Source organism: Ochotona curzoniae, unplaced genomic scaffold, assembly GCF_017591425.1.
Source record: "Ochotona curzoniae isolate NIBS_2020 unplaced genomic scaffold, NIBS_Ocur_1.0 patch175, whole genome shotgun sequence".
NCBI lineage: Eukaryota > Metazoa > Chordata > Mammalia > Lagomorpha > Ochotonidae > Ochotona > Ochotona curzoniae.
The window spans coordinates 591,574-608,693 of NW_024466723.1; the positions used below are offsets into that span (position 1 = coordinate 591,574).

Consider the following 17,120-nt stretch of genomic DNA (forward strand, 5'->3'; position numbering starts at 1 on the left):
TTCCCGGTCCTCCGGCGGAGGACTTCCGCCCGGGGCCGGGCGTGACGTCACGCCGGCCGACAGTCGCGGGCCGTGGGCCGTGCGGTGCTGCCCCCCGGTGTTGAATTCGTTCATCCCCGCCAGGGCTTCGCCTGGGGAAGGCGGAATTCTGGTGTTGGGGACGGCGTGACCGACTGAGGCCTAATCCGCGGCACCCTAGCGCTGGCCCTAAACATAAACATGTAGGGAGTTAGGAGAGTACCATTTTCCGTACCGTAAGGTTCACCCCTTTGAAGTGTGTAGGTCATTTTAGAACATTTTCTGGCATTCGTGTAGCTCTTTACAGTTCATTCCCACCCCTACACAGAGAGCCCTACTTATTCACTGTTTAAATACATTTGCCTTTTCCAAGCATTTCATTGCAGCGAAATTATACAATATGTGGTATTTTATGTCTGGCTTCTTTCAGGTATCATATGATCTCAGTTTATTTATTTATTTGAAAAGTAAATGACTCACTCCCCAAGTGACCGCAATAGTCAGAGCTGAGCCAATCCGAAGCCAGGAGCCAGGAGCTCTTCCGCATCTCCCATGTGGGTGCAGAGTCTCAAGGCTTTGGGCCGTCCTTCACTGCTTTCCCAGGCCACAAGCAGGGAGCTGGATGGGATGTGTGGCTGCCGGATTAGAACCAGTGCCCATATGGGATCCTGGCGCGTTCAAGGTAAGGACTTTAGTCACTAGGCTACCTTGCTGGGCCCTAAAAAAGCTTTATGTAAAAGGTAATGAGAGAGAGGAATGGAAAGATCTTTCCACATGTTGTTCCATTTCCCAAATGGTTGTAAAAGCCGGGGCTGAGTGAGACCAAAGCTAGGATCTTGGAATTCCATCTCATCATCATCTGCTGTTACCCTGGCACATGAGCAGGAAGCTGGATCAAAAATGGAGCAGCTGGGATTTGAACGTGCACTCCCATATGGGATGCAGGTGTAGCAATCAATGGCTTAACCCACTGTGCCAAAAAACAGCCCCTAAAATATTTGCATAATTCTATACTTAGAGTAAGTATAAAATTCACATCCTGTTTTGCTTCCTAAATACTTACAACAGCCAGGCTTGGGTCAGGGCGAACTCAACCCAAGCCTTCCATCTGGGTGGCTAAGACCCCACTACTTGAGCAGTCACCCACTACCCCGAGCGGGTACACTGATGGGAAGCTGGAATGCATGCAGACTCCAGGACTCAAACAAGACACTTGGAGGGAGACCATGCGTCTAAAGTCATGTCCTCACAGCTCGCTTCAAATGCGTGTGACCCTCTTGCGTGCATGGAGCGGGACTGCTCCCAGTATTATTCATCAGAAATTATCTCAGAGCCGCCCTCCTCTTAGTTCCTTCGGCCTGCGACTTTTCTCTAGAGGAGGAGGTGAGCGGAATCATTCCAGAGAGTTCTCCCCTAGGCCGCTTGGGGCTCATGCAGAGTCCCAAGCTCTTCCTGCTCGACAGCCACAAATGCCATCCCACAAAGGCACAGAGAGGTAACAGCCTTGGGGGGAGTGTGCTTGTACCACTCACCACTGAGGGTCTGCGCAGCTAGACTGCAGGGGTGCTGAACAGATCTTTTGCCATCCACCTGCCCGTGACCTTGTGCAAGCTACTCAACTGCCGCGTGCCTTGTTCTCTCTTTAACAAAATGAGAACAGTGGGAACGAAGAGCATGTATCAGATCTAGCAGTGTGATGGCCAAGTGGAAGGATCCATGGGCACTTGGGGAGCACATGACAGCCGAGGCACACAGTGCTTGAAGCATCATAGATCACTCACAGCATGTCTTGTCTCATTGCTCCGATAAGTATGGAAGACTCACTACAACTGCTTTTCAAGGTCTAGAAAGACGCATTGGTGAATGATTTAGTATTTTAAAGTCTAGAGGACAATTTGAAAATAAACACATAAATATTTTCAGACAATGGTAGTATTACCAGCTCAGTGGTGTGCCCCCGAAGATGCTGAAGTTCTAACCACTAGAACTTGGATCATAGAGACTGTTACTTTACTTGGAAAGAGGGTCCTTGCAGATCATCAGGTCACTGAGGTTATCACAATGGATGCCCATCTAGTGTGACTAGTTAACAAAAGGTGCCAGGTGTGTGTGTGTGTGTGTGTGTGTGTGTAGCAGAGTGATGTGTGGGGACAGGTCACAATTCTCCCCAGCACCACCAGAGGGAGCATGGCCCTCCAGAAACCTTGGGGGAAAAATAACCAAGTGACAGCTGTGTGGGAGCGTTAAGAATTGAGATGTCCATTATGTACCCAAGATGAACCTCAGTGAAGATGTTAGGAGTGGAGATCAAAGCTGGGAGTCCTCAGCAGGTGGATTTTTTTGAAGTTATGAATGGATGTAAACTCTTTTAGAAAGTATAAGCACAGAGTAAAGGAGTAAGACAAAGAAGTGAAGAACAGGAGGACTATTCAAAGGAAGAGAAGTCGGCACGGGGGCTGGTGAAAACAAGAGCAGGCTGCTGCGTGTGTTTCAGGAGTGGTGAATGTGTTGAGCACCACGGAGAGGTCCAGCTAAGATGAAGCAAGGTAGCCACGGTACTGTCCTTGGTGACCTACAAGCCTGATCTTAAGGAAGGAGGGAGTCTGGAAAGTCTGGTTAGAGTGGTCTAGATCAACTAGGAAGGGAGAGGAACAGACAAGAATTCTCCTCATGAAGAAGAGCAAAGACAGAGAAGGAGCATTGAGAGGAGGCTGGGTTCAACCGGGCTTTTCTCAAGATGGGAGAGGGGCAGCCATGCCACCAATAAGCCAGCAGAGGAAAATGTGAAATAGGAAAAAGGGGGGCTGGTCACTGGGGCACAGACCTTGAGAAAGTAAAAGGGGTGGGTTCCATGCACAAAAGGGAAGGCGGGGTCTTGAGGGGGACAGGGATGTTTTCCTCGCTGAGAGGAGGAAATGTGTGTGGCCTGGCACATTCGGAGGTAATGAGTGATGAAGACATTCTCATTTGTTTCTGTTTTCTCAATCAAAAGGGAGGCAAGATGATGCACGGAGGTGGGAGGGAATGAACACCGGGGGTTCTGGGAGATGAAAAAGTGTAACGACCACTTGGAGTGTGGGAGAGAAAACTTGCAGGACGTAAGGTGTGCAGGCAGGCAGGCTATGCACCAGTTGGAGAGTTAAACCTGATGCTTTTATTTCCCAAAAATCTATTTCTTTGAAAAGCAGAGAAAAAAAGAGAGAGCAGGGAGAGAGAGAGATCTCCCAACTGCTAATTTATTCCCCAATGACTCCAACAGCCAGTGTTGGAACAAGCTGAAGCAGGAACCCATCATCTGGTGCGTTTTCGGGTGCACTAGTAGGAAGTTGGACCAAAAAGGGGAGTAGCTGGGACTTGAGTCAATGCTCTGAGAACTGGCATTGCCAGCACTGGCTTAACCCACTATGCCACAACACCAGAACCAACATGAATTTTAAGTCAGACCCAAACTCAGCGATTCTATGTGATTTTAAGCACCCAGAAATGATTGGTATTTGCTTATACAGTGGCATCCTCTAAACATTCAGAGGAACCAACCAAGTGGAGTACAATGGAAACTACGAATGGGAAAGAGGAAGGTAGAATGTGTATTAGCCTTTTACAACCTACTTAGAGGAAGTAAAACACAATTATTTAAGAAAAAAGCCATATTCAGGGGCCTGGAGCCCTGGCTTAGTGGGTAAAGTCCTCTCCTTGAATGCACCAGGATCCATCGGTTCTAATCCTGGTGGTCCTGCTTCCCATACAGTTCCTTACTCGTGGCCTGGGAAAACAGTCCAGGATGGCCCAAAGCCTTGGGACCCTGCACCCACGTAGGAGACCTGGAAGAAGTTTCTGGCTCCTGGCCTTGGTTTGGCGCAGCACCAGCCATTGAGGTCACTTGGGGAGTGAATCATCAGACGGAACATCTTCCTATCTGTCTCTCCTCCTCTTTGTATATCTGCTTTTCCAATAAAATAAATAAATAAATAGAATCTTAAAAAAAAAAAGAAACCTAAATAACTTAATCCAGATCCCCCACACAGATGACAGGAACCCACATGCTTGGGCATCACCGCCGACTCCCAGGGTTTGCCTCAGCAGGAAGGAGCCGGCATGGACCCGCTATTTCCATGCCAGATGTGGGCACCTTATCCACCCGACAGGTGCCCCTCTCTCAGACAACATCACTGCTCTGTAAGTGGCTGTTCCAGTGTGCTGTTTAGGAAACAATGATGAGAAACAAGTTTGTATGAGTTCAGTATACTGTCAGCTTTCCCCTGCAATCATTTTCCAACGGGGATTAGCAGAAGCTGAGGGCGGGGGACAGCAGACATGGAGGGCTGACTGTATTTGGATACACTGAGTTAAACAGGAGAATTAATTCCACTTGGGTCTTTTCAAAGGTGGCTAAGCTGTGATTTTATTCTAAAATAATTCTAGGCTTTGAGACACTGGGTGCTGCTCCAAAGCCTGTCACAGCGCCACGGGCCGTTTTATTGAGTGAAATAACCAGGGTGAAAAGATGGTCTCAGGTCTCCATGAGGAAAAACAGATTCAGCATGACCCGAGCTGTCAGGGGTCTGGCTCGTGGGTTCCTCGGGTCAGCCCTACACCACCGCGGCATCAATTTGCACAGTAGATAGTTGACCCCCTAGGTCTGGAAGTTTAATAAGTAGCGGAGAAACGTATCAGGGAAATGGCGCAATGAAAGTTGTTTGGTTTGTCTCTGGCCTCATTATTTGTAGCCAAAGAGAAAAAGTAGCGGGAACGTCCAACAGAAGTCTCGAACTCGGTACTCAGGCGCCGGCTTCCTCCGGTGACGTCACTGGAGCGCGACGGCGTCGTCGAGGGGGGCAGCGGCGCTCGGAGGGTCCCGTGGGATAGGGGCCGACAGAAGGTCTAGCAGTTGGCGAATCTCTCGAAAGCCCAGCTCTCCATAGAGCACCCCCCGCCCGCCCGCCCGCCCGCCCGCCGAGCTGCTTCGCCCTCGGCCCACCTAGGAACCGGGGTCCCCATCGCGCCGTCCGGAGCCCCGACCCGTGCGGCTGCGCAGAGGGTGCGCACATCCTCGCGGGAGCCCCGGCCATTGGCTGTGACGCCACTTCCGGCGTGAGCGGCGAAAGCCGGGAGGGCGAGGGAGAGTGCGAGCAGGCATCAGGCAGGCAAGCAGCAGGCGGGCAGGCGGACGGACCGCACGCACGGAGGGAACGAGCGAGCAGGGAGGGAGCCATAGACGCCGGCCGGGTGCTCGCGGGCAGCCGAGATTCCTCAGGTCCCTCTGGCCCCTCCCCGGAGCCCACAGCGCCTCTGGTCTCCAGCGGAGCGGACACGGCCCGGCCCGGCCATGGCCTCGTTGCTGAAGGTGGATCAGGAAGTGAAGCTCAAGGTAGCGGACCGGTCCGGGTCTCCTTTACCCCTTGCTTGTCTCCACCACTCCTGCGGTCGGTCGCCTCCGGACCCCCGCATGGTGCCTTTTGTCTCCCTGGGGACACACAGCTCGGAGCTTCCGTTCGGCTCAGCCCAGCCCCCCCACCGACTCTCGGAGTCGGCTTTGAGGGGGGGAAAGGCTAGCATGGGAGTGGCGATGGTGGGGGCTTCTGGTACCCGCGTCTGGTGATGGAGACTTCTGATGGCATGTGTTGGACTCGGTGCTTGGCGCCAGTGACAGCTGGAAGTCCGCGAGCCCCCCTGGGCGCTTACCCCCATCATGCCCTTGGCGACTGGCCGGCTTGCTGGCTTGCTCTATCAGGTCCCGGGTGCGAGTAGGGACAGGCACGTTTGTGAGCTCACACCGCCACCTCCTCTTGGGGCCTTGTCAGGGCCAGATAGCCCTCAGACGAGGTGAGGCAGGGGAGAGGAAGGGGTGCTGGCTTCCAGCCCCACCTGCCTCTCCTGAGATGGAGAAATGGATCCTCAAAAAAATTAAGTATTTGCAGTCTGGGGGCCTCTCAGCTTCTCACTACAATTGCCAGGTGAGGGTTGGACAGCTGGATTTGGGATTTCTTCCTCCTTCTGCCCATACCAGCCCCTGGGGCCAGGTACTGCCTTGCTTTTCCTGAATTTGCTATCTTTGTTCATTTTAGGTTGATTCTTTCAGGGAGCGGATCACAAGTGAGGTGAGTATGGATGAGTTTGTTGGGGAATTTTGCCAAAGAGGAGATGGCTCTGCAGAGAGAGGAAGAGTCTGTCCCACGGTTGTTAATTCAGTCGCACTTTCCTTTTGTTTAGGCAGAAGACTTGGTGGCAAATTTTTTCCCGAAGAAGTTATTAGAACTTGATAGTTTTTTGAAGGTGAGAGACCCTGTGCTCCAGTTCCACCAGTGGTGTTTGGTGCTGAACATTCTGCGAGGCGATTCTGTTTTGTGCTATAAAGCTCTCTCGAGTCTGAACCATTCCAATGGAATAGAAGCTTTGTTCAACTTGAGGAGAGCAGGACTTTGAGGGTGGGCCTTTCTCTTTCAGGAGCCAATCCTGAACATCCATGACCTGACGCAGATCCACTCAGACATGAATCTCCCAGTGCCCGATCCTATTCTTCTCACCAATAGCCACGATGGATTGGATGGTGTAAGTGTCTTCCGTTGGGCTTTGGGTTCCGTAGCAGTCGGTTCTCTGTCCTCCAGTGCCCGGTCGGCTTGGCATCCGGGAGCTAGGGCTGGAATGATGACTGCTGTGTGCTGCTCTTGGACCCCGGTTCTGCCTTATAAAACAGGAAGTGTGTGTGTTAATACAATTGTCAGTGACAGACGGGATTTCAGTGGGATTAACGTAGCTACAGGTCCACTCGAGTCATCTGGATTTACCCAGGGCTCTGAGTGAGACTCCCTCCCCTCCGTTCCCATGCCCACGTGTCGCGGGGTGACAGTCTCCTGTGCGCGCCCACAGCACCTGGTCCTTATCCATGCCCTGTCCACTCCCTGACAGAATCTGGCTGCAGTAGGGTTGTTCTTTGTGTTACTGTCACTCATTAGTAGGACTAGCACATCCGCAGGGTGGGAATTGCCGGAGCTCTGTATCCTTAGCCCCTGGCATTGTGTCGGGGACACAGTGAGTGCTGGATACTGCCAGTCATTTGGCTGGCGAGTCTCTGTGGAACTAGTAGATTTGTATGTGTTCCCCTGATGGTCCTCACCCTGCCTTGATGGGGGCCTCTTCCCATTCTTTTTTGTGTGTCTCTTCCCCTTTCCCCAAGTTGTATGCAAGATTGTTTCCTTGTGGCAAGAACATTCCTGCAAGCTTTCCTTGTATGTACTTGGGAAGCTGTGCAAGAATGAGTAAGAGCACAGGGGCAGAAAGGGTTTGCATTTACTTGAAGTGCATCTTGTGACAAGACTGTGGGTGTGGCAGGAAGGCTAACTCCTGTCTCTTTGTGTCTTAGCCCACTTATAAGAAGCGAAGATTGGATGAGTGTGAAGAGGCCTTCCAAGGTAAGGCCAGGTCCATGCTCCCCAAATCACCCTGACTCCCCAAGCTGCATCCTTGGAAAGTGACTCTAAGCTCTAAGGGGTTCCCAAGCAGACAGAAGCGCCATGGGGGTAGGGGTAGAAGTGAGGGGTAAGAAGCAAGATCCGTTTGTGTCCCTGAGAGTCAGCAACGGTGGGTCCTCCGGAATTGGTCGTCATTGAGCACTTTCCACCCAGCTCTCATAAGCGGGTTTGACCTGCTGTGGGCTGCCACGGGAGAGTGGTTGGCACTCTGGACCTCATGTCTTGGTTCTGTGTTGTATTCTGCCTCTGCAGTAGTGGTTTTTGACAAGTCTTTAAGCCATATATTTATTCTAATGTTCTTAATCTTAAGATTTGGCAAACCTTGGGTGCTTCTCTATTGAACTATGCATCTCTTTTCAGTTTTTCTCAAGGTATATTTTTCACTTATTTGAAAGGCTGAGTTACAGAAAAAGAGGAGGATAGAATCTTCCAGCCACTGGCTCACTCCCCATATAGCTGCCACAGCCAAGGATGAGCCAGGCCTGGAGCTTCTTCCCAGTCTCCCATGTGGGTACAGGGGCCCAGCATGTGGGTCATCCCCCTTCCCAGGTGCATTAGCAGGGAGCTGGATTGCAAGTAGAATGGCTGGGACTTAAACTGGTGTCCATATGTGATGCTGGTGTCACAGGAGGAGTCAGCTGCTGCAGCACCGTGCTTGTGTCTTGGTAGGATTGTGACAGGTGCAAGGTAGAGGTCTTGGCAGCCCTGGGGAAGAAAAGTAGAGGATGTTTTTTTTTCTTTCCTCTTTCTTAATTGTTTGACCTTCCCCATCCCTACCAGGAACCAAGGTGTTTGTGATGCCCAATGGGATGCTAAAAAGCAACCAACAGCTGGTCGACATTATTGAGAAAGTGAAACCTGAGATCCGGCTGCTGATTGAGAAGTGTAACACGGTAAGGCTGGAGCTAATGCCCTCTGGGCCAGCTCCTCCCTGTAGCCCGGCATTCCCCCGCCCCTGGTGGTGTGGCTGGGAGCTGTCCTGCCTCCTGGGGTTCCCACAGCAGGGTTGGGGACCTTGAGGCTTTGGCAGACTAGATCAGATGCCTCATGTGTGTGTTGTCCTCTCACTCACCAGGTGAAAATGTGGGTACAGCTCTTGATTCCCAGGATAGAAGATGGGAACAACTTTGGCGTGTCCATTCAGGTAATGTGCCTGCTGTACAAACCAAAGAGAAAGGTTTTGGGGAGAAAGGTTTTGGGAGAAAGGTCCCCATCTTCCCCCACCCTGATTTTCTTTTGCTTTCAGGGCTGCTGGGGTGAGGACGTGCCTTTGGATTGACCTAGGTTGGGGGTTTTGCCTGTTTTTCAGGAGGAAACAGTTGCAGAACTAAGAACTGTTGAGAGTGAAGCTGCATCTTATCTGGACCAGATTTCTAGGTAGGGCTGCCTGCACTTGGCCTGGGAGCTGGGCCTCGGCGACGCGGTGCTGGGCACCACACAGGGTCTCCTGCAGCTCCCTCCTGTTGTCTCTCCTTTCAGATATTATATCACAAGAGCCAAATTGGTTTCTAAAATAGCAAAATATCCCCATGTGGTAAGTCAGGGTTTGGTGGCTGTAGGGGCCGGGGGTGCAGGCCAGGGAAGTGTGCTTGTTGCTGGGAGGAGGTGTCTGTCGCGTGGGCCTCGGGGCAGCTTCATCCCGCGTCCCTCCCATCCCAGGAGGACTACCGCCGCACGGTGACGGAGATTGACGAGAAAGAGTACATCAGCCTCCGGCTCATCATATCAGAACTGAGGAATCAGTATGTGAGTAACCTGTTCCTGGAAGGTCGGGCTGGGAGTTGATGGTTAAACAAGTGGAAGAAAGTGTGCCTGGGCTGGGGTGTGTGTGCTATGGTAGCGTGGCTGCAGCCTGGGCGTCAGGGTCAGAGAGGCTGAGGTAGGAATCAAGGCCCAGCTGTATGTGTGACCTTCACCTTGCTCAGACTCTAGATTCAGTTTCTCCTCCTGTTAAAGGAAGAGTTAGAGTTTTATGTACCTGTGGCCCAAGAATGAGTTTTTGGAAATAAAATACATTAAAAGACTTAGTGGATTTTTTTTTATATTGAAGGCTGAATGCATAATTAGTTGTTATTAGACACCTGGGGCCTTGCACCTACCCAGTTATACTCAGTGTTGTGTAAGTCTGATGGCAGGTTCACACGAGTGGCATTGGGGTTACACGGACGATGACTCGAAGGTTGGGTCTGGTTTTCTTGGTGAGGTGGTGCTCGAGCTGATGGGCGACCCCCTGTGTCTGCTCGCAGGTCACTCTTCATGACATGATCCTCAAAAACATCGAGAAGATCAAGCGGCCCCGGAGCAGCAATGCAGAGACACTGTACTGAGGCCGGGGCCAGGGCCAGGGGACTCTGTGAGTCTGGCTCAAGACCGACATTGCCTTGGTTTGTTACCTGACTATCGTGATGGGGAAACTGGCTGGAAATAGTAATCACACCTCTCTGTTTTTAGTTAGAGTCGAATGAAACTCTCATCTAGTTCTGTGATGTGTTTACCTCTTTTTTCAGGCCTCAGGAACTCTTCTCTTTCCTTCCCTAAGCCCCCAGCCCAGCCTGTCCTCTGGTTCTGGAGATTGCAGGTTTGCGTGTGCAGGATGTTGGCACAGGAAAGCTTGTGTTCTCTCTCTCCCCACTCTCCCTCCTGTGTCTTGGGCTTTGTTTTCTTCTGTTGATGCTTAGTTAGAAGCTAAGGGAATGATAGGGAAAATGCTAGGTATTTTTTAGGAACTGGGGTGGGCAGGGGGCCAGCTCCTCTCTCCTGACATAAACTTCTGTGGCACATTGAGTCCTCCCTGTCCCACCTGGCTGGTGATTTCAGGTGTCCCATCTGCACACAACCCACGACAGGAAGCACCGTGGGCCTCCGCCTGCGTCCTGTCTCCTGCAGGTGTTTCCACCGTGGGGGTTCTCATGTACACATGTGTGTACACGTGTATGTACACATGTTCAGATGTGCACACACTTGCCCTTCTACCCCTCTCCTTACACTTCCTGCTCCAAGACCCCGTCACACACATACCTTTTAGGAGTTGTCTTGGTCGTCTTTCATCCAGATGAAAGTCCTAGGCCTACCTGCCCTCTGCTCTTGTGTTCTCTTTGGAGAACCAAGAGGTGGGAGGCAGAGATTGGGGAAGCTTCTTGTCCTGGGCACTTTTGCCAAGGCCGCTCCGTGGACTCCCACTTGCTATCCTGCAGGCCAGTTATGAACAGGGTGAGGGCGTCCGCGGGCATCACTCCCAGACGCTGCTGCTCCTGTGGGCCCCTGCCTTTGGAAGAGACCTTTGTCATGTATGGTTCTGTGCTTCCAGGGATAGCAGGCCTGTGTGTGTGTGTGTGTGTGTGCACATGCACATGTAAGTACACACACTGCACACGTCAGAATACGCCAGGCAAGTCCCCGCTGTGTCTCTGGACTCTGCTGGAGACAGGTTCACTGTTACAGTTTCGGTGTTGACCCTCCTCCACCCCCAGCTTTGGGAGAGTTCTTAGCTGTGGTCAGCCTGCCGGCCACTCTCTGTGTCCGGCCTTTGCTCCTCCTCGCCTCTGTCTTCCAACTCCCAGTCTTGGCTCCCAGTGTTGTATAGGACAGGAGGCCGGATGCTCTCCCCATGAATAGTTCTCCGTAACAAACCGATCGCATTGGAGGTGGGTGGTGGCCCTACTTGCCTTCCAGTTTCCCTTCCCGCTCAATTCCTCCCCCTCCTCCCAGGCGTTCCTCAGCCTCCCTGTTTGTTGGATTGTACTATCCTGCCTCACCTACCACCCTTGGATTGTAATGTAAAATTCTTTTACCATGTCAAGAAATTATTAAAAATACAGGTACTTTGACCTCTTTCTAAAGCCGCAGACCTGGGTGCCATGTTCTTGTGCCCAGACACACTCGTGTTCCTGTATGTTCCCATAAATGCCTGCCCCCACATCTTCAGGCACCCTTTTGCGTGGGCTTCCTGCCTCTCAAGCGGCCATTTGTCTCCGGGATGGGGTGGGGGGGAAGATGGAGGCTCCTGCCGGCCGAGAGGCAAGGGTGGGTCCTTCATCTGTGTTCAGTTTGAATTTATGTGGAAGATGCCATTTCCCAAACTCAAGCTGCCTCTGTCCCCGGTGCTGTGTCCTGGGCCCTCAGCTTCCTTGGTAATACCCATGAGCTGCCACTAGAGGTTGCTGTCAGCTTGCATCTGGGCACTGACCTGGTTCAAGGCACACACACCCCTCTTCAGTAGTTTCCTTTGCCTTATGGTAACACTTTTCCTCTGAGCAATGTTAATTTCTTGAGGAGACTGCAAGTTTTGGATTTTAGAATTAACATGGGAAGCTGCCTAGCACCCGCAGCCTCCAAAATAAATGTTTCTCAATTTCCGTCTTGCAAGAGCCTCTTGGTTTTCAGTGAACCCACAGGCCTTTAAGGTCTTGAGCAGTAAAGGCAGCAGTGGCAGCTTTGGAAGCCTGCACTGTGCGGTGGGCTGCCATGTGCGGGAGGTGCATGATCCCGGTGGCTCTTCAGCCCAAAAGGGCATTCCCTGTAGGTGAGGGTTGGAGACCAAGGGCATGACCTCCTCCAAGGGCATGCTCGTCTGCCCCTCGTTCTCATGGGCTCGGATGGAAGGGCCAGACTGTAAATGGGGCCTCGGGTAGGGAGACGGATGGCTTAGTGTCTGTAGCCTAGGGTGTGTTGGGCATCAGGTTTGCAGCCTTCCTCAGACTCATTCTGGGCAGAAGGTGGAGATCAATGCCAATCCTGATGGCCCACCTGTTCCCAGCGGTAGACCCACTGCCACAGAACAAGGAAGAGGCTCCACGTGGGAAAGAGGTGCCTGGAGCCAAACCACAGGGCTGGAAATAGGAACAGAATTACATGAATCAAGGTCACAAATTTCTCATCCAGCCCACGGGGTGGAGTCTTGTCCATTCCTAGCTATCCTAGCAAATATAAACCCTGAGTTGATGTCAGTGCCTGCATGGAGCTGCTCCCAGGACTCAATGAGCTTGGCTCACGGCCTCCGCCATGAGTGTCAAGGTGCTCCTGGGGCTCCTGACACTGTCCCTTGTCACCATCTTTGCCCTTGCTTACGTTCTGCTGACCAGCCAAGGTGCTTCCAGCCAGCCTCCTCGCTGTCCCTTGGGGGCTCCCAGCGCCCAGACCTGGCCACACCCTGACCGGAGCCAGCTCTTCGCAGACCTGAGCCCAGATGAGCTGACAGCTGTCATGAGCTTTCTGAGGCAGCAGCTGGGGCCAGGGCTGGTGGACGCGGCCCAGGCCCAGCCCTCAGACAACTGCGTGTTCTCGGTGGAGTTGCAGCTGCCCCCCAAGGCTGCGGCCCTGGCTCACCTGGACAGAGGAGGCCCCCCACCGACCCGTGAGGCACTGGCCATTGTCTTCTTTGGTGCCCAGGCCCAGCCCAACGTGAGTGAGCTGGTGGTGGGGCCTCTGCCCCGGCCCAGCTATGTGCGGGATGTGACAGTGGAGCGGCACGGGGGCCCCCTGCCTTACCACCGGCGCCCCATGCTGAGGATTGAGTCTGCTCAGATGTGGAGGCATCTTAAAGAGGTGGAGTTTGTCAAGGCCCCCAGCTTCCTGGCTTCCATCTTCAACTACAACGGGTCCACTTTGGCACCACTCCATGCCACTCCCAGTGGTTTGCACTCGGATGGGGACCGAGCTACGTGGATAGCCCTCTACCATAACATCTCAGGTCTTGGATTCTTTCTCCATCCTGTGGGGCTGGAGCTCCTGCTGGACCACAGAGCCCTGGACCCTGCCCACTGGTCTGTGCAGCAAGTCTTCTACCTCGGGCGTTACTATGCGGACCTGAGGCAGCTGGAATGGGAGTTTAAAGCTGGTCGGCTGGAAGTGATTAGAGTTCCTCTGCCCCCGCCAAACGGAGCTTCATCCCTGAGGTCCCGGGTGCCCCCGGGACCTTTCCCTACACTTGGTCTCTCGCCCCAGGGTGCCCAGTACAGCGTGCGAGGTAACCTGGTGGTGTCCCCGCTCTGGACGCTTGCCTTTGGCCACGGGGTATTCAGTGGCATGCGGATGTTTGATGTCAGGTTCAGGGGTGAGCGAGTGGCCTATGAAGTGAGTGTCCAGGAGTGTCTGACTGTCTATGGTGCTGATTCACCCAAGACAATGGTGACCCGCTACTTGGATGGCACCTATGGCCTTGGCCGCAATAGCCGAGGCTTGGTGCGAGGAGTGGACTGCCCCTACCAAGCCTCAATGGTGGACATCCACGTACTTGCGGGTGCAGGGACAGTGCAGCTGCTCCCAGGGGCCGTATGTGTCTTTGAGGAGGCTCAGACACTGCCCCTCCGGAGGCACCACAATTACCTCGAGAGTCACTTCTACGGTGGTTTGGCCGGCTCGGCTCTTGTGGTCAGGTCTGTGTCAACTGTGGGCAACTATGACTACATTTGGGACTTTGTGCTGTACCCAAATGGGGTGCTTGAGGGTCGGGTCCACGCCACGGGCTATATCAACACAGCCTTCCTGAGTGGAGGGGCAGAAAGCCTCCTCTTTGGGAACCGCGTGGGGGAGCGAGTGCTAGGGGCGGTGCACACGCATGCGTTCCACTTCAAGCTGGACCTGGATGTGGCAGGTGAGTGCTCGGAGGGGTGAGGAGTTGGGGGCTGGTGCATGGGGCAGAGGAGCAGGGGTCCTGTGAGTGAAGCCCAGGTCTCTTGGGAGAAGCCAGACTCCAGAGGCACATGCACTTAGTGTGTTATTTAAGGGCCATTGGCCTGCAGGTGTCTGGCAAGAGGTGAAGAGGGTTCTGCTGGCCAGACTCACTCCTTGGCCCCTGGAGCCTGTTGCAGTTGAGAAACAAGTTGAAGTACAGTGGGCCATGCCTGATTGCATTGAGTGACACCAGCGGTAGATGACTTGGCCCTGAGATTGGCTGGACCACTTTGTTCCCTCACTAACTCTGGGAGTAGGGAGATGGGGTGGTGGAGTTAGGTGGGTTGGGAACGGCCTCAGTAGAGGCCAGAGGCAGGCTGTCCAGAGTTCTCAGGGCAGAGCTGGACCTGGAGTATAGGAAATGGGACAAGGGCGGGTCTCAGCTGGGGCTGTGGGGCTGCTCCACTGTGCTTATGAGGAGGGGTGTCACGTCCTGTCCATCACCATGGGCTCCAAAGTCAGCAGGTGCACAACAGGCTTGCTGTCAGTTGGCAGAAGGGCTTCTCAGAGCTCCACGCACCAAGAGGACTGGTCACCCCTGAACAGATCCTGTCACATACATTCAGGGACCAGAAATTCAGCAACCTACCTGGCTCAGTGTTTTGCTGCTGAACCAACTTAGAGCTGGGGGAGAAGAATGGCAGGGAGCTGTGTGACTGAGCACGTGTCTCGGGAAGTGGTTTCTTAGCCCCTTGCTTGTAAGGCCTGGCTTGTCCCACTGTGAGGAGTTGCCCTGGCCTGGTTGGTGCTGTGGGGGCCAGAGGCTGGCTGTTCCTTCCTGCTGCTGATGCACAGAGTCCTGTCTGCCCAGCAGAGGCGCTAGCAGCCTTCAGAGGGGTCACACTGGGAGCAGAAACGGAATCTGAGTAGTGCAGACTCTGAGTGCCAGGATCTGCATGACTGAGGGAGGCATTGATGTGCATGCTCCCAGTGCAGCTGGAAAGTCAAGTGCCTGGGCTGAAGTGAGGAGGGGAGGGGTGCAGGGGACCATGTGGGAGGGGGTCGGGCCTTGCCAACCAGATTTTCCAAAACAGGGATTGTGCCTTTTTGTAGCTATATGAGTGCTACCATCCACATGCGCATACATGGTAATGCAGCATTAGGCTACGGTACTGAGGAGCTCATTGGGAGGGTCTATGGGGTGGACCACTGCTAACAACCTTCCACGAAGGCAGCATGTTTTGAATTTGTGCCGGGTCTAACAGCTGCTTGCCATATGTGTCTAGTGAGCACTCACAGTGTAGCTGAGCAACTGGATGCCTAATCGCATGTGACTAGTGGTTCCTTTGTTGGATAGGACAGGTTAGAAGATGGGGTGGAGTGGGAGTAGGAATGAGCACATCTCTGGACCCTGTGGCTCCCAGCATGAGTGCTCCCTGCTGCCCGTGGCTGCCCACTGCAGGGCTGGGCAGTGGGCATGATGTGGGAGGCAACGGTGCCACCTCACCTGGCATGGAACTCTTCTCCCTTCCCTCACCTTGGCAGGCCTGAAAAACTGGGTGCTAGCAGAAGACGTGGTGTTTAAGCCCGTGGCAGCCCCCTGGAGCCCCGAGTACCAGCTGCAGCGCCCTCAGCTGACACGGCAGGTGCTGGCACAGGAGGGCCTGGCGGCTTTTACCTGGGAAAGCCCCCTTCCTCGCTACCTGTACCTGGCTAGCAACCAGACCAATGCCTGGGGCCACCAGCGTGGGTACCGAATCCAGCCCCGCAGCCCCCTCGGTGTCCACCTGCCCCTGGAGAGCACCATGGAGCGGGCCCTCAGCTGGGGGAGGTAAGCAGGGCCCTGGACGGTGGGCAATGGGGAGGGAGGGACCTGTCCCAGACCCAGGCCTGGGAGATCCCCACCCACTGCCATGGCTTCCCATCGCTCCCCTGGCCCAGCCCTCACAGCCAACTAGATAGGAAACAGGATGAGCGATGGCCTCACACACAGGCCAAGCCAAAGGACTCCTAGACCCAAGGAGGCCCCTGATACTTGCCAACCAGCACACTCTGGCCACAACCATTCCTGGTCAGATACCAGCTCGCAGTGACCCGGAGGAAGGAGGAGGAGTCTTGGAGCAGCAGCATCTATTTTCAGAATGACATCTGGACCCCCACCATGACCTTCGCTGACTTCATCAACAATGAGACACTCTTAGGAGAGGTTGGTAGTTCTGGGGATGGAGGAGGGGCTCCTATGGGTCTGGCATCTTGGCTGCCCAGCCTGGGACCCTAGGTTCTCGGCTCTAGCTCCTCCCTCTTCTGGCAGGATCTGGTGGCTTGGGTGACAGCCAGTTTCCTGCACATTCCCCACGCGGAGGATATCCCCAACACGGTGACCGTGGGGAACGGGGCAGGCTTCTTCCTCCGACCCTACAACTTCTTCGATGAGGACCCCTCCATCTCCTCTCCCGGCAGCGTGTTCTTCGAGAAGGGCCAGGATGCTGGGCTTTGCCATGTCAACCTTGCAGCCTGCATACCCCACCTGGCAGCCTGCGTTCCAGACCTACCCCCCTTTTCTTACCAAGGCTTCTAGTGGTGAGGGTGTGGGGGCAGGGATCTGGCACCTTCCTCTCCATTCTTACCTTCTGTTCCCTGAGTTTTAATTACACCTGCCACTCTTCTAGTGTGCCCTGGAAACAGCCCCTTCTACACCAAATCCCCACGAACCCCCTATGTTCATTCCTACTTTCTGTTCATGTTCCAAAGGGATACCTTAAATCAAACACAGTTTTAAAAATTCAAGTATAAATACCCCCAAAGACTGGTACTCACATTGCAGGGGGCGTTTCTTCAGGCATGCACATTGGAAAGGAAGGGTGGCTAGAATTCTGGCCAGTTTATAATAAAAAGCATGAAAAGGATTTTACTTGAATGTTTTCTGCTTGACTCTGTCAAGTCCCCTGAGAATTCTGAGGACTCTGACCAAAAAAATTAGCAATGGAGGCAAGAGGGCTGGGGAAGGGACCTGGCCAAGGA

The 17,120-nt window shown here is 53.7% G+C and overlaps 2 protein-coding genes across 5 annotated transcripts; both read left to right on the forward strand.

Annotated features, from left to right (window-relative positions):
- The first annotated feature begins 5,125 nt into the window (after nucleotides 1-5,125).
- On the forward strand, nucleotides 5,126-11,326 carry LOC121166591 (proteasome activator complex subunit 3). Of its 3 annotated transcripts, none has more exons than XM_040995811.1 (11): nucleotides 5,126-5,386; nucleotides 6,084-6,116; nucleotides 6,229-6,291; nucleotides 6,463-6,567; nucleotides 7,379-7,427; nucleotides 8,268-8,380; nucleotides 8,518-8,631; nucleotides 8,797-8,864; nucleotides 8,967-9,021; nucleotides 9,147-9,233; nucleotides 9,734-11,326. In XM_040995811.1, exons 1-11 carry the CDS (start codon nucleotides 5,345-5,347, stop codon nucleotides 9,812-9,814), a joined length of 810 nt encoding a protein of 269 aa, XP_040851745.1. In that variant the 5' UTR covers nucleotides 5,126-5,344; the 3' UTR covers nucleotides 9,815-11,326. The 3 variants fall into 3 exon arrangements, with proteins under 3 accessions (XP_040851745.1, XP_040851746.1, XP_040851744.1); XM_040995812.1 differs by having other exon boundaries at nucleotides 8,563-8,631; XM_040995810.1 differs by lacking the exon at nucleotides 5,126-5,386 and adding an exon at nucleotides 5,606-5,972 and having other exon boundaries at nucleotides 8,563-8,631.
- A 1,135-nt stretch (nucleotides 11,327-12,461) lies between these two features.
- Nucleotides 12,462-16,677, forward strand: LOC121166552 (retina-specific copper amine oxidase-like). Of its 2 annotated transcripts, none has more exons than XM_040995745.1 (4): nucleotides 12,462-14,079; nucleotides 15,645-15,930; nucleotides 16,176-16,305; nucleotides 16,411-16,677. In XM_040995745.1, exons 1-4 carry the CDS (start codon nucleotides 12,489-12,491, stop codon nucleotides 16,675-16,677), a joined length of 2,274 nt encoding a protein of 757 aa, XP_040851679.1. In that variant the 5' UTR covers nucleotides 12,462-12,488. The 2 variants fall into 2 exon arrangements, with proteins under 2 accessions (XP_040851679.1, XP_040851680.1); XM_040995746.1 differs by having other exon boundaries at nucleotides 15,645-15,849.
- Nucleotides 16,678-17,120: the final 443 nt, after the last annotated feature.

Excerpts from the sequence above, each read along its gene's own strand:
- LOC121166591 (XM_040995811.1), top strand. The coding sequence starts at position 5,345 with ATGGCCTCGTTGCTGAAGGTGGATCAGGAAGTGAAGCTCAAG. Across the intron at positions 8,381-8,517 it reads TGATTGAGAAGTGTAACACG|ACTAGATCAGATGCCTCATG; the intron begins GTAAGGCTGGAG and ends AGGCTTTGGCAG. Across the intron at positions 8,632-8,796 it reads ACTTTGGCGTGTCCATTCAG|GAGGAAACAGTTGCAGAACT; the intron begins GTAATGTGCCTG and ends CCTGTTTTTCAG.
- LOC121166552 (XM_040995745.1), top strand. The coding sequence starts at position 12,489 with ATGAGTGTCAAGGTGCTCCTGGGGCTCCTGACACTGTCCCTTGTCACC. Across the intron at positions 14,080-15,644 it reads GCTGGACCTGGATGTGGCAG|GCCTGAAAAACTGGGTGCTA; the intron begins GTGAGTGCTCGG and ends TCACCTTGGCAG. Across the intron at positions 15,931-16,175 it reads CGGGCCCTCAGCTGGGGGAG|ATACCAGCTCGCAGTGACCC; the intron begins GTAAGCAGGGCC and ends ATTCCTGGTCAG.